We start from the raw sequence: 16,260 nt of genomic DNA, 5'->3' as shown, positions 1-16,260 counted from the left end.
ACTCTCTCCAAAATGTTTCCTCTTTTAAAGGATTCCAGTAAGCAACTCCACCTTCAATGGGTGGAGACACAACTCCATGGAAATCATCTAATCAAAAGTTACCACCCACAATTGGGTGGGTCACATCTCCATGGAAACAATCAAAATGCTTCTATCCAGCAATATTGAATGAGGTTTAAAGGGCATGGCTTTTCTGGGGTCCACCACAGATTCAAACCAGCACATTGCACCCTTTGGACCCCAAAAAAGACATGCACTTTCCAAATGCAAAATACATTCATTCCATAACAACATCAGAAAGCCTTAAACCATTTCAGTAATAATACATTAAAATACAAAGTTAGAAACAGTATAAAATCTCATCAAGTCAGTTACAGGCATGCTCTATCTTAAGAGACAATTCTCCTCTGGCTCTGGACCTCTGAAAAATCATAACAAGTTATTTGCTGCCAGCAAACAAAGGAGGAACAGTCAAGGGATACATGTACACATTTCCATAGGGAGGAAGGAACACAGGGGTCACAGGACCGAAGCAGTTTCTAAAACCTGCAGGGCAAAGTCCATTAGATTTCAAAGTCTGAGAGTCATTCATTTTGGGGGCATTTGAAAGTGGCAGCCCCACCCTTTCCAAGGGCCTATGCAGTGGCTTGCCTCTCTCTGAATACAACCTTGGCAGAAACTGGGGAGAACACCTTTTTCTTGGCTCCACCCTCTCCAAGCATGGGGGCTACACCCAGGCTCTCTGCCAACTTTGGGGCACATATTCAACCCCTCCATGTGGTGGCGGCCGGGCTCTCCCCAAATCCCACGGAATGTGCTTCACCCTCTCCAAGGCCTGAGGCGGCATGATTCTTCCACTGCAATGAGGTGGAAGGGCCATCCTTTAGCTTTGGGGCAAACTTTCCCTCTCCACGGGCTTGGGTGGGTCCACTCTCTTGGCCCTAGGCTTCTTGACTTCAGACCTCAGCCTCCATTGTTTTGCCTCTGAGGTTATTTTTCCTCCAATGTGTCCCTTCTCTGAACCTCCCAGTCCAGACTGGCAGCAGCTCTGTTTATACAGGTCCCACAGCACTCTCGTTGGCTTTCTATGCAGTAGCCTTGGATCATGCCCATCAGACATAAGGCATTTCCACAAATCCTTCCTGGATAGCTCTATGTCCAATCCTGGCTTTCTCTGAGATGGCTGACTGGTTCCACATCTGGTCAAATCCTCACATGGAGCACTATTCTCTGGGGTCTCCCTTTCTGGAGGCCCAGAATTTTTCAGGACATCAATTTCTGGTTTCTTCGTACTCAAGAGTTCAGTTCTCAGCTTATCTCTTTCCTGTCACATTTCACTATAGGCTGCAAGGAGAAACCAGGCTGCACTTTCCACATTTAATTTGGAGATCTGTTCTGCTAAATATCCAAGTTCATGGCTTTTAAAATCTGCCTTCCAGCCAAAGCCACTAGTTAATTTTGCCAGATTAGCTGCCATTTTAAAACAGCGATCACCTTCCTTCGAGTTTGCAATAACACGTGCCTCATTTCTGTCTAAGGCCTCGTCAGAGGTATCTTCAGAGTCTATATTTCTACAAACAGTCTCTTTAAAAGATTCTAGGCCTTCTCTGTCAAGCTCTTCACAACCCCTCCAGATTCTTCCCCTTATCCATTTAAAAAAATCATTCCAACATGTATGGTATTTGCAAACCATAGCAGCACCCCACTCTCGGTACCAAAATCTGTTCTAGTTTGCCAGCTGCCAGAATGCAATATACCAGAAACAGAATGGCTTTTAAAAGGGGGAATTTGATAAGTTACAAGTTTAAGTTCTAAGGCTGAGAAAATGTGCCAATTAAAACAACTCTATAAAAATGTCCAATTTAAGGCATCCAGGAAAAGATACCTTGGTTCAAGAAAGCTGATGACGTTCAATGTTTCTCTCTCAGTTGGAAGAGCACATGGCAAACATGGTGGCATCTGCTGGCTTTTTCGTGGATCTACAAAAAAGGAACTCTCTCCAAAATGTTTCCTCTTTTAAAGGATTCCAGTAAGCAACTCCACCTTCAATGGGTGGAGACACACCTCCATGGAAATCATCTAATCAAAAGTTACCACCCACAATTGGGTGAGTAATACATCTCTGTAGAAACAATCAAAATGCTCCTATCCAGCAATATTGAATGAGGTTTAAAGGGCATAGCTTTTCTGGGGTCCACCACAGATTCAAACCAGCACAATTAGTGTTGGAGATCACTCTCTTCTCACTGCTATTCTTGAGAAGTGATAACTCTGGTTTTTATATGTACGCTAAACCCATGCAAGGGTCAGCAGCCAAGAAGAGAGCATCAGGCAGTGGGAAAAGTGAATTTTTGGAAGCATCAAAATAAGGTTTGAGGGGCAAATTAGAATTGAATTGAGCTTCCTTATCCTTACTTTATGGTTTAGTGGTGTTTGATTTAAATGGCATTGGGACAAAAAGAGCCACCCTACTCTTCTCAGTGATTTCCCTTCCCCTCTGCCACATCTAAATGACTGCCCTTTCAAAGCTCTAATAAGCCATTCCTATGTTAGCCCTTTTATCTCCCACCTCTCACTAGCTTTGCTCATGCTGAGCCTCTTCTCACTTCTTTTCTTAATTGGCTCCGTTCTTAACTCTCTACTCCTAAAGTTCAACTTCTGCCCCAGCAACGCCCTTGTTCTCATAACTTGCCTTCCCACAATAAACAGAAGGGAGTAATACTGTCTTCGCCCCTGGCCCACAGGCCTTCAGTGACCAGATGAGAACAGGTTAAATCTGTGTGCAAATGAAGCTGCAGTTCCTAAAATTTAGCACCCCAGGAAGTTGGAGGGTCAATAGCAATCCTCCCTCACACAAAAAACTGGTGATAAGGTCAATAGCAGTCCTCCTTCACAATAAAGCTCTCCACTGGACAGAGTTGCCTGACCCCATACTCTCCACCCACATATAAGACAATCGGTGCATCAGATACAAATCAATTTTACGGTAAAGAAATTGTTGGAGAAAATATTAAAGTACTTTTTACCATGTCTACATTGAAAGTGATTGTGAAGAGGTTGTATGGGCTAAAACATAATTTTAATCTGTAAAAGTGTTGCATTTTATACTGGTATCCAGTAGAAAATCTTAAATTCTTGACATGCTAAGAAAAAGAAATCAAAAAGAAGTGTCTTGGTATCAGTGACTGATTCTGCTGAGGTTGTATGAGCAGAACGAGAAGGAAATAAAGTATACTGTGAACTTCCTTCTGCTGCTGTACTAATCCATAATAGGATCACTTCATATACAAGATAAATTTTTGATATATCTTGGAAGAAGATATGGATTTTATAGGTACGATGATTTAATAAAGGAAATATAGGGAGGCCCCAGAATCCTAGCATCTGTGGGTGACTCTATTAACTGGACCAGTGTCTTTCATTATGTTCTAACCCACAACACAAGTGGTTGAGTTCCTCTAATTTCTGCAAGTCTTCTCTCCGTGTGGGATCAGTCACATTGCAACATGCCCTCCTTCTGCTGAGCACTCACTTTCTAAACACAATAAAAATCAGAACTTTAGATTGAGTGTGTTTTAAAGACTAATTGAGTCCAACCCCCAGCTCATGCATGACACGAATACATAATGCCCTCAGAAGTCATCCAGGGTTTGACTCACACTTTCTGCCGATGGGCATTGCCACACCTCATCCAGCAGTCACATTTTTAAACAGTTTTAAAGAAACAGTGATACCTAGAATTGAAGTAATATCTGCTTTTTCATTCATTTATCTACTCATTCAGTTATTCATTCATTCAACCAATGTTTACTGAGAACCTCATATAAACCCACCAGGCACAATGCAGTGTACTGCCATTATAATCTTGGAGGAGGGCGTTACGTTTCTACAGAGCTTTTCACAGGCATCAAGACACTTAATCTCTGCAAAAATCCCGTGAGGTAGACTCTCCTTATTATTAGTTTATTAACTCTAGAGATGAGAAAATTAAACCTCAGAAGTTGTCACATGGCAACGAAGTGGAAGAATCAAGACTCAAACCCCTCCTCTAATTCTAAACAGTACCCTTTCCAATGTATACGACTGATAGGAAACTTATGTTCCAAGAGGTTAAGTAAATCCCAAAATCACATACTGAAAAAATGGTGGAAGTGAGATTCAAACTCAGGTATATCTGACCTGAACCCACTAGTTTTTTTTTTTTTACTCTGCACATAACCAAAAGTATCAATTCTTAATTTTTCTAAACATTTTTAAACTGTTGGAATGCTTCTCACATGGTAAACTACCAAAAAGAAAATGTGTGTGTGTGTGTGCGTGTTTTATTGTTTTCAATTTGGAGTCTTGCATTATTCTGGCTTTCAGCCTAGCAGTAGGCTGTTATTACAGGTCCATTTTTAAATTCATTCTTGATTATGTGACCTTGTTTCATCTCTTACATTTGTCACAAATCAGACTCATTCTTTTTCCCTAAAGCTGTTCATCTAATTATATTCCTTACCTCAGTTAAGACATAACCATTATCTCGATCCTTCGTAGTCATTCTTGAGTCTGTCTTCTTCCTTATCCCAGCACAGAATTTTTCATCAAGTCTATAGCTTTTACCTCCTAAATGTCTCTTAAATCCTTGGTTCCGGCCCTCGTGGTATTTTACATATCCTGGTGCTGGCCTTCCAACTGATCCACCTACTTCTGATCTGCCTGGATCCACTCTGTTTCACACAGTGGTTCCAGATTCATCTTTCTAACTACATAGGTAAGTTTTTCAGCTTTTTACAAGTTAACCTCGAACTATCTTTGCTGCTGCACAACTTTGCTCTTCTCCTCCCCTCACTCTCTCATCAGTTGCTCCAATAATGCCAGCCGACTCACCACTATCTGCATAGTCCATGTTCTCTCACAACCCTGATTTTACACACGTAGCTTTCACTGTCTAGAAAGCATTTCTTGGCCTGGCAAAGACCAGTTCCTCTCACCTCCAGTGTACCTCTACATTTCTTCACATAGAATTAGCTTTCTGATCTTTTTGCTAAGACATTTTTTTTACATAACTCATATAAACAGTTGTCATGTTGTATTGCAATCAGTTTTCATTAACTATCTCTCCTATCTGAGTTCATGAAATACAAATATCTTGTTATTTTTGCTTATTGCCCCTGGCATGATGCCAAGTAGATAGATGCTTAATGTATTGGCCTGAAAAATCCTATGTGCTCCCTTTGAAATCTAAGTTGACCAAATATTTTTCCTCATATATATAGATATACATATATATCTTCAGTTACCTCCCCATTTCTTCCTAATTGTGACTATTTGTTTTTGTACTATTAGAATTTCGATTTTGAGATCTCCTATTCTTATGTGGTCTTCTCTTTAAGAGTTTCATATTCATCTTTGTGCTGAACTTTTTGAATATATGCTAAATCATGGTTGACAAAGCTCTGTGCACATGTATTAAAAAGCCTTGGGAAACTGGTTGTTGATGATTTTCCTTACTCTCTGGTGTGGAGTAAGACCAATAATGATTTAATAAGTCAGAATCTGCCCTCCTAATGAGGCCTTCAGTTACCCTCAATCATCTGATTTCCCCTGTAAGCTCCTTTGGTCTGAGGTCCATATCACTGTAATTCCAAGTCAGCATTGGCAGGTAGATGCAGAAGAAAATGCTATCTGCCCATTTTGCAAATGATAAAATTAGATTCAGAATAACCAAGTGGCTTATCTGATACAGCAAAGCAAGTAGATTCCGAACTGAAAAAGAGTCTAATGGGGTCTCTACTCCAAAAACTAGCTCATTTCCTTTCTTGTATACTTACATGTTTCCTTGTGTTTTCCCCCCTAAGGGCTTTATTGAATTTTCTATCATTTGCAATATGTTCTTCTTAGTTATATGAATCTATTTTCTCTTCAACCAGTATTTTTCTTTCCTTGACTTAAAAAAGAAAGAAAAGAAAAAAAACAGCTCTACTAAAAACATGTCACAATTCTCCTACACTTCAGTAAGTTTAGAAGTCAAAATTGATGGACTTTCCTGCATATCGTATTATTCATCTAATGGTGTAATCCAAGAGAACAACTTCTGATTTGAAAAATGTGAGTGTACATCTTTAAGACTGGACTATATAGATTTTATGTGAGTTCCAAGTCATGCAATTTTATGGCTGGACGTGTCCCTGGATATTATCTAGGCCCACCCTCTCTTAATACCAAACTTTGGTGAAAAGTAAAGCTCAGGAAAACCAAGACTCTTCCCTTGGGTCACAGAACAAGGTTATACGCCAAATCAAGAGCAAAACCCAACACTCCAGACCCCTTTTCCAGTCCCCTTTTTCTATCTCTTGCTGTCTTTAAAAAGTATGGAGGCCGCACACTTTTATCCCTTTGTCTTGATAGTCTCAAAGCTAACTAATGATGATGGAATGGTGGCACATGAATGTAATGATTATTAATTTACTAGGGAAAAGAAAGCCATCTGATGTGCTCCACACCAGCCACATATTGACCTAGTTCCTGCCTTATGGAGTTTAAAATCTAGATTGGAAGAATGATATGCAAAGCATTATAAACAATTAAGTAACAAATTGCAAGATGCAAATAGATGAATGGGCAACTAGGCTGATGTGTTTCTCAGAGTCCCAGCCTGGCCTAGGGTGTCAGAGAGGATTTTCCTGAGGCAGTGATGCAGAGGATGTGTAAGGGTTTTGATGGAAGTGTTCCATCAGAGGGCAAAGCATGAGGAAGACGGAGAGCACAGAGGACACAACACAGTTGTGCGCAGATAACCAATAGATGTACACAGCAGAAGCAGCTGGAGTGATGAGATGGAGCTGAGATGGAGCCGAATAGGCCATGATAGGGGAGTGGGAATCCATCTAAGTTTTCGTTTGCTTGTTTGTTTGTTTACATGGGCAGGTACCGGGAATCGAACCCAGGTCTCCGGCATGGCAGGCGAGAACTCTGCCTGCTGAGCCACTGTGGCCCACCCCATCTAAGTATTTTAAACAAGGGAAAGATGTGATTGGATTTACATTTTCAAAAGATCATGCTGGCATCAATAGGAGAATAGATTGAGAGGACAGCATGTAGACAGATAGGAGGGAGGTGAACGCACAGGCCAGGTGAAACATGCACATCGTCTGTACTCTAGACCTCCCAGATTAATTCAGCAGTGACTTTATTCTAATGACAGATTTGTGTTTCTACTTTGTCTTTTTTAATGAAAAAAAATACTGCTCAATAAACACAATTTAAAGGAAAAAGACACACACAAAAAAAAATAAAGGAAAAAGACACAGTAGCTACCTAATGGATATTTTAAAGCAGTTATTTTTCTGTCCCATTAAAGGAAGGTTTTTGTTGTTGTTGCATTAGGATTGTGATTTTAAATTATACTTGGGCTAATTGCAAACATTCTAATTGTAAGAGCTTTGCTTTAAATGATACATTTTCAGTGAAAATAACATGAATGAATCATCAACTCAACTATTGAAATAACTGTAAAGTGCCATCCATTATGTTTGTTTTGATTATGCTTTATGTTAATGTTTTACTTATGATTTTGGTGTAAATTGGATTGCATAAATGTATGGATCTCATAGACTGCTGCATTGACTTCATGACAGGATCCCAAAATATTCTGCAACTTATTTTGATGATTCCTGCAATGATCAAACATCATGAAATGAGGATGTGATTTTGTAGATATTTACCCGAAGTGGTTTCTCAAAGGTTTGCTTAAAGAATTGTCTTCACATAAATAGGTTATATTATTTTCTTAAGGAAACCAATGGACACTTTATATTACCTGATGTGATATAAGACCTAAGCATAACATATGGATGTGTATTACCATGTGTTATTCTATTTTTGACAATTTGAATTATCTTTTGGATGTTACTATGAATGATAAATCAAGCAGTATAAGAGTGGAACTTAGAATTGGAAAAGTGAAGTTGTAAGTGCTTTATCTTAAGTAGATGATATGTTCATGTACCTAAGTGCTCTAGTTTTGAGCTAACTTTATAACAATGGGCTCTTCAGCAAGTGACATTAAGCTAATACAAAATTCAGATCCCAGGAGCCAGGGTTAAGTACAAATAGTTACACCTCCAGACTTTCATGAGAGCCCAACTCAGCATATATGCAAGCTATTTTATTCCATAGTTCTTTCTGACAAACATTATAATACACTCAACTAACTGTCACTGAATAATTATGTTTTCTTTGGAGAAAGAATAATAGTTTTTTTTCAAGAGTCATTGTTTTATATTTCATTATTTTGCCTTATTCCCTGGAACATGGCATTGTTAAAGAAAATGTATTTATTCATAATTTCCTTTTGCTCTAATAGAGAAATAGGTCTTACCATGACAATATGGAATATTCATTTCCTCCCATCGTGGTTAAGTGCTAGAATGTCTGGCTTTGAGGAAGGTGGATTTGTTGCATATGCTGTGTGTGTTTGTGTGTGTGGTAAGTTTTTATGATTCTTTTTGGAAAAGAAGGCAGGGAGAGGACTTGCCATAGATTAACTTTTATACCATACATTTCCTTTTGAAATCTCTGTTTTCACTATTGAAGACAGCACGGTGGCAATAATCCCCATTCCCATTCCCAAAACAGAGGACTAGGTGGTGAAGCAAATCCCCAAAAGCCTGCTTCATGTTCATAAAACAGAGAGAGCTGAAATGGAAACAGAAGGAGGCTTTTAGGTTTCATTGTTTCTGTTTCTGCCAGTTGTTCCAAAATTGGACCTATACAAGCCATTTATTTTTAAATACCTCACCATTTTCCTCAGTATAAAAAAATCCCAGGAAAACAACAACGAATCTTGTTATATCTGTTGATTTCTTCTAGGTTGGACTAATTGAAGATTTTCTGTACCGGTTGGAAGATGGTTTCTTAAAAACTAAAAAACTGAGGACTGCTCGAAGGCAAAAGACGAAAATGAAGCGGCTTCAAACGGTGCAACAAAGCTAGTCACTGGGGAGCAGGCAGCACCACCCGAGGCATCCCAGAGGAAAAAGCTAGGGCATTTACCCAGATAGACTGTGACAGCTCAGCAACCAAAGCTCATCGCCAGAGGAATGAGGGGGCTCCCCCGACTCATCTTTACCAAAAAAGGTTCTATACTTCATTAGTCTCAGTTGACAGCAATAAATGTTCTCTGCAAGTCGGACTTGACTCTTGTTCAAATGTGTCTTGTTTAGTTGAATAGCATTAAAAAAAAACATTACTGCCACTTTCACCTGCCTTGCTTTTTCAAAGTTGACAAAGTTATACCAGTTCTGCCCAGGTCTGTTTGTGGTATGCCTGCATAATCATGAATATTCATTAAGATTTGTTCACGTGCTCTATATAGCTATGTGGACAGACAATAGAAATGTAAATTAAAAATTATAAAACTGATAATATGCCTTCTGCACCTTTATAGAGATAGTGATCTGTTGTATGGATAATATCATCACTTCAGATGTCTCATTAAAATCTGTATCCATTGCTCTAGATCCTTGATATTGTATTTTCCCTGTCCCCTAAATGACTCAACAAAAATGCATATATTTGAAAGGTAATGGATCATTAACCATCACTCAAAACCTCAACAGACACCAACCAGGGGTAGAGGCTGAGGATAGTGCAAGAAGAAGGAACCTATACACAGAGAAAATAACATTGATAATAAACAGCATGAAAAGGAGAAAAGAAAATAAGATACCTAGTGGTAAATTTTCCATTATGCAATGTGACTGTAAGGAAATCAATAATTTAGTCTTATGAGCATAAGTGCTTTCTCTGCCATTTTCTTGAAGACACAGGGGATTTTATTCTGTAACATTTCAAAGACTTAAATGCTAACCAAAAAGAAAGACATCTTGGCAGAAGAGGAGAAATGATATACATTTAAGCAGATCAAATTTAAATTTTATTTTTCATTTTATTCTTATTCTCATTTTTAAATTTTTTGTAGGGGAAAATGGCAAGAGTAGCAAAACATAACTGATAAACACTTCACATACATTTCCCCACTTTTAACATTTTGCTGCATTTACTTTCTCTCTGTCCCTCTGTCTCTCTATTTTTCTCTCATCAGTGAACAGTAATTATCACACATTCCATAGAATAACCAAAGTTGTTTATTTTAATAAAATTATCATATAATGACTTCACTATGCCAACCCCTCATTATAGGTCTGAATTTGTTCTCTATCTCAAATTAGCCAAAAGTCTCAGTACTTGGAAACCTCTGGGGTAGGAGGCTGTGGACAGCACACACCAAACCCCACCACCCCATGCTTCTCTCTCTGCCTGCCTTTCTGTGACTTTGCTCTGATTGTCACAGCAGCCTTCAACAATGCTCAGGATCCTTGAAAAATGGAAAGTAAGCAGCAAGGGCTGTTTGCTACCCCCTGGCAAGGTCTAGCATCAGAGCTAATAATCATACTCCTGTATAACTTCAAGGATCACAAATCATTTTTTTGAGAACAGGTTGATGCCATTTTTGAAAACAGCCAAAAATTACCCAAAAGTAATTGGCATGTAGAATGAATGAGAAACTGATTAATGCCTCTGTGTGTTCAAGACGATGTGTATCTATGAAGTATTGTCACCCACACTAAAGCAGCTGCATTGAAATAAATATAACATTCCAGGGTGTCACATATGAAAAGAAACACCTGTACTTTGGTATGTGCATGCTGGTATATTAATTTTTATAAAATCTACCATTCTAGGCACTCCTATATGCCTCTGATAGGGAAAAAATGATAAATTAAAAATCTGGAGGGAACTTCCAGGGAAGATGGTGGAGAAGGGAGCTCCAGGACCTACTACTCCTCCAAATCAGCTAGTGGACAGGTAGGAACTGTCTGAAACAACTGTTCGTGGGCTTTGGAGGCCAGGGGAGCACTGGGCAGCATCCAGGGAACAGCAGGAGGAAGAGCCTGAGAAATGCAGTAAAGAACGGTAAGTGGCTCACTCCTTGGCAGCTGCTGGTGCCCATCCTTGAGGCAGGCCACTGGGGTCCAGTCTCTAGCTGACTGCTGTGGATGTAGAGAGACATGGAAGTCCTCTTCTTCAAGAACAGGGCAGGCACAGCCAAGTATTGATCACGTCTTCTGATCATCAAATTCAAATTGCTGGTACTGGCTCTGAGTTGCTGTTTCAGCCTGTCCCACCCCAGACAAGGATGGCTGTGGCCACTGTTTCAACTCCGCCCCAAACAGGGGCAGAGCTGTGGAGGTTTAAAGATGCAGGATTTCCTTGGGACTGTGGGCAATAGTTTACTGACAGATGCCATCCGCTGAGCAGGCCAGGAAAGCTCAGCTTTCGGTGCTTGTCAAAAAGGCTTTCCTGACCCTATCCCCCAAGGCTTTTTGAAATTGTCTGTGCTCCCTTCGTGGGTCCCTGGCCCTGTTCTGCCTGGAAAATACTGACATGGGAAAGTCCACTCAGAGATGACCCTCCTCCCGGGATTTGCCCTCCAGGCAAAAGCAAAAAGAGGCAACAAAATACGTGTTTAAAAAAAAAGAAACTACAGAGGCAAAGCAAAAACAAACTGAACAGATTGAGATCTCTAGAAAAGGGACAGAGGAAAGGGAGCTTTCTCCTGGAGGTGAAACAATTGCTCAAATAGAGTAATCTTAAAAATTGCACTGCATATCCAGGGCAAGAGTTTGATGAAGAAGAGCTGAAAAGATCTATTCAGTTAAAAATGGGAAATTCTAATGACCTAGAATAAGTTGAACCAAGAGTCAAAGAAAGCCTTAACACAAAACCAATCAACAATAAAACCTTAGGTAAGAGAGAGAAACTGACCTTTAGAGTAAACTCATCAACATATATAGATGCCTAGGTATCAGCAAAAAATTACAAGCCATACTAATAAGATATGTTTCAGTCAAAGGAAAAACTAAAACTTGAGACACAGAATTTGGAACAACTAATCAAAGATGTTCATACAAATTTCCAAAATCAACTCAAAGAAATGAAGGAAAGTATGCACAAACAGATAAAGGATGTTAAGAAGATACTAGATGAGCATAAAAGAAGAATGTGAAAGTATAAGAAACATAACAGAAATGATGGGAACGAAAGCCACAATAGAAGATATTAAAAATAAACTAGAGGCACGTAACAGCAGATTTAAACAGGAAACACTACTGATTTTTGGCATGTTGATATTGTACCTTGCCAATCTGATGAATTCATTTATTAGCTTTAGGAGTTTGTTGTGGATTTTTCAGGATTTTCTGAATATAGGATCATGTCATCTACAAATTGAGTAAGTTTACTTCTTCCTTTCCAATTTGGAGGTTGTTTATTTTTTTTTCTTGCCTAATTGCTCTGGCAAATTCTTATAGTACAATGTTGAATAACAGTGTGACATTTGGTATCCTTGTCTTGGTCCCAATTTTAGATGGAAATCTCTCAGTCTTTCACCATTAAGTAGGATTAAGTCCATTTTTCATATAAACCCTTTGCCATGTTGATGTTTCCTTCCATTCTTAGATTTCTAAGTATTTTTATCAAAAAGAGTGCTGAGTTTTGTCAAATGCCTTTTCTGCATCAATTGAGATGATTATGTGGTTTTATCCCTTCATTTAGTTAATGTGATTTATAACATTCATTGATTTTCTTATGCTGGACCACCCTTTATACCAGGGATAAATCCCACTTGATCATGGTATCTAATTCTCTTTATATTCTGTAGGTTTGCTCCACTAAAATTTTGATGAGGATTTTTGTGTCTATATTCATAAAACAGTATGAGTTTTGGCATTTCCCTCCTCTTCAATTTTTTGGAAGAGTTTGAGCCAAATTGGAATTAAGTCTTCATGGAATGTTTGGTAAAGTTCCCCTGTAAAGCCGGCTGGTCCAGGGATTTTCCTTGTTTGGAGGTTTTGGATTGCTGATTCAATATCTTTACTAGTAATAGGTTTATTGAGATCTTCTATTTCTTCTTGAGTCAATATAGGTAGTTTGTCTGTTTCTAAGAATTTGTCCATCTCATCTTAGTTACCTAATTTATTAGTGTACAGTTGCTTATAGTATCTTCTTATAATCCTTTTTATTTTGGTGAGGTCAATAGTAATGCTTCCCTTTTCATTTATGATGTGCATTATTTATACCCTCACTTTTTTTGTCAATCTAGCTAAAGGCTTGTCTGTTTTGTTGATCTTTTCAAAGAAACAAATCTTGGTTTCGTTGATTCTCTCTATTGTTTTTTATTCTTTATTTCATTTACTCCATTCTGATCTTTGTTTTTCCTTCCTTCTGCTCACTTTGGGTTAGTTTGCTTTTCTTTATGCATTTTTTCAAGGGATGAAGTCAAGTCTCTGATTTGAACTCTTTTTTCTTTTTTAATGCAAGTTTTTAGAGCTATAAATTTCCCTATCAATACTGCCTTTGCTGCATCCTGTAAGTTTTGGTATGTTGTATTTTCATTTTTACTTACCTCAAGATATTTCCTAATTTCACTTCTTATTTCCTCCTTAAACCATTGATTGCTGTTTTAGTTTGTTAATACTGCCAGAAATGCAATATACCAGAAATGGATTGGCTTTTATAAGGGAATGTGTTAAGTTACAAGTTTACAGTTCTAAGGCCATAAAAATGTCCAAACTAAGGCATACAAATAAAGATAACTTGACTCAAGAAAGGCCAATGGGTTCAGAACATTTCTGTCAGCTTGGAAGGTGCTTGGCTGACATCTGCTGGTCCTTTGGCTTTTGGTTCAAACAGCTTTCCTTGGGATGTTTTCTTTCTCCATCTCCAAAGGCCTCTGTCTATGTCAGCTCTGAAGTTTTTCCAAAATGGCTCCCTCTTAAAGGGCTCCAGTAAGTGATCTACCTTGAATGGGTGGAGACACATCTCCATGGAAACCAAAGGTCTCACCCACAAGTGGGTGGCTCACATCTCCACTGAAACAATGTAATAAAAAAGATCCCACCCTACAGCATTGACTCAGGATTAAAGAGCATCACTTTTCTGGGGTACAATTGTTTCAAACCAGCACAGTTGTTTAAGATTATTTCCATGTATTTGGTGAATTTTCCATTTCTCCATCTGCTATCAATTTCTAGCCTCATTCCATTGTGGTCAAAGAATAAACATTACAAATTTTCACTATTTTTCACTTTATCAAGACTTGTTTTGCGACTCAAAATATGGTCTATCCTGGAGAATCATCCATGTGTACTCAAAGAAGAATGTGTATTCCGTTTTCACTGGGCAAATTTTTCTATATCTTGGTTAGGTATAGTTGGCTTAGTGTATCATTAAAGTCCCATACTTCCTTACTGATCTTCTGACTAGATATTTTATCCATTATTGATAGTGGTATGTTAAACTCTGCTACTATTAATGTAGAACCATCAACTTCTCCCTTCAAATTTATCACTATTTGCTTCATATATTTTGTGGGTCTGCTGTTAAGTGCATATATATTTGCAATTGCCACATCTTCTTGTTGAATTAACCCCTTTATCAATATATAATAAGTGTCTGACTTAAAGTCTATTTTATCTGATATTAGTATAGCTACTCATCTCTCTTTTGGTTACTACTTGCATGTTATATTTGTTCCCAACCTTTCAGTTTCAACCTACTTATATCTTTGAAATTAAGTTGAGTCTTTTGCAGACATGTTTTTTTATCCATTATTCTGCCAATCTCTGCCTTTTGACTGGAAAGTGTAATCCATTTACATTTAAACTACTGATTATACAGGACTTTCTTCTGCCATTTTTCATTTAGCCTTTGTAATTCTAATACCTTATTTATTCCTCAATTCTTCCATTAATTTCTACTTTTTATATTTACCCAACTTCTGGGATTGTACCATATTGAGTGCCTTCTCTTTTCTATCTGGGTGTATTTTTTCATATATTTTCATTGTGATTCCCATGGAGTTAAATTTTAACTCACCAAATATAACCATATTTGGCTGGAATCAACTTAACTTCAATAGTATACAAATATGCTTTTCCCATACCCCTCCAATCCCTCATTTATTTGTACTTATTTCCACTTATATCTTTGTACATTGCATATCCCAAACGATAGATTCATTGTCACTTTTTATGCATTTGCATTTTAGCACCTGTAGGAAGAAGCGGAGTTACATACCAAAAAATACAATAATACTAGCATTTATAATTACCAAAATGATTGCCTTTACCTCAGGACTTTATTTATTTATGCTGCTCTGAACCACTGTCTAGTGTCCTTTCCTTTCAGTCTGCATTGCTTGTAGGGAAGGTTTAGAGGTGATGAATTCCCTCAGCTTACATTTATCTGGGAATGTCTTAATGTCTCCCTCATTTTTGAAAGAAATTCTCACCAGATATAAAAATTTTGGTTGGCAATTGTTTTATTTCAGTACTTTAAGTGTTTCAACCTACTGCATTCTTGTAGCCATGGTTTCTGATGGGAAATTAGAATTCAGTTCTAACTGGGATGCTACATAGCAAATAGTTTTCTTTTGCAGCTTTCAGAACTGTCTATTGAACCCTTATCTTCAAATGTATTTTCAGTATATGATAGGGTGTATTTTTCCTCATGTTTATCCTGTCTGGTATTCTCTGGACATCTTGAATGTGCATATTCACATCTTCTGCTAAGTTTGAGAAGTTTTCTGTAATTATTTCTTTACCCTTTTCTCTCTTTCTTCTCCTTCTGGGACTTTCATAGTGCTTATATTGGTATGCTTGATGATGTCCCAGGGTGTCTTAGGCTATTCTCACTTTTTACAGTTCTTTTTTCCGATCTTTCTGCTCCCCAGCCTGACTCATTTCAATTGTCTCATCTTCAAGTTCGCTGATTCTTTCTTCCTCCTGTTACAATCTGCTCTTGAGACCCTCCTGGGAAATTTTAATTTTAGTTACTGTGCTCTTCAACTCCGGTTAATTCTGTTCGGTTCTTTTGTAAATTTCTATCTCTTTACTAAGATTCTCAGATTCCTCATTCATTGTTTTCCTAATATCCTTGAGGGGTTTTCTCCTTCTTCTCCTTCAGAATTTTTGTTTCTATCTGAATGTATTTTTGTGATTTCCATGAGGTTAAAATTTAACATGCTAGACATATAAAAATCATATTTAGCTGGAACCAACTTAACTTCAATAATATGCAAATATGTTTTCCTATACCCCTCCAACTCCTCCCCTTCATCTCCTTCAGCATTTTTAGGATTAGTTTTTGAATTCTTTGTTTGGTGCATCTACATTCTGGTCTTCTTCATTAGTGTTTCCAGGATTTTTATCC

At 38.0% G+C, this 16,260-nt stretch overlaps 1 protein-coding gene across 3 annotated transcripts in view; it reads left to right on the top strand.

Moving 5' to 3' along the window:
• Window positions 1-9,183, top strand: part of SPATA16 (spermatogenesis associated 16) — a 271,504-nt gene extending 262,321 nt beyond the window's left edge. For all 3 annotated transcript variants that reach the window (XM_077161061.1, XM_077161062.1, XM_077161063.1), the window contains one exon: window positions 8,857-9,183. In XM_077161061.1, the coding sequence (XP_077017176.1) occupies window positions 8,857-8,979 (123 nt within the window). In that variant the 3' untranslated portion in view covers window positions 8,980-9,183. The remainder of the gene's footprint in view (window positions 1-8,856) is intronic.
• Window positions 9,184-16,260: the final 7,077 nt, after the last annotated feature.

This window comes from Tamandua tetradactyla, chromosome 5 (assembly GCF_023851605.1).
Source record: "Tamandua tetradactyla isolate mTamTet1 chromosome 5, mTamTet1.pri, whole genome shotgun sequence".
Taxonomy (NCBI): domain Eukaryota; kingdom Metazoa; phylum Chordata; class Mammalia; order Pilosa; family Myrmecophagidae; genus Tamandua; species Tamandua tetradactyla.
This window is presented reverse-complemented; position numbering and strand designations above follow the sequence as displayed.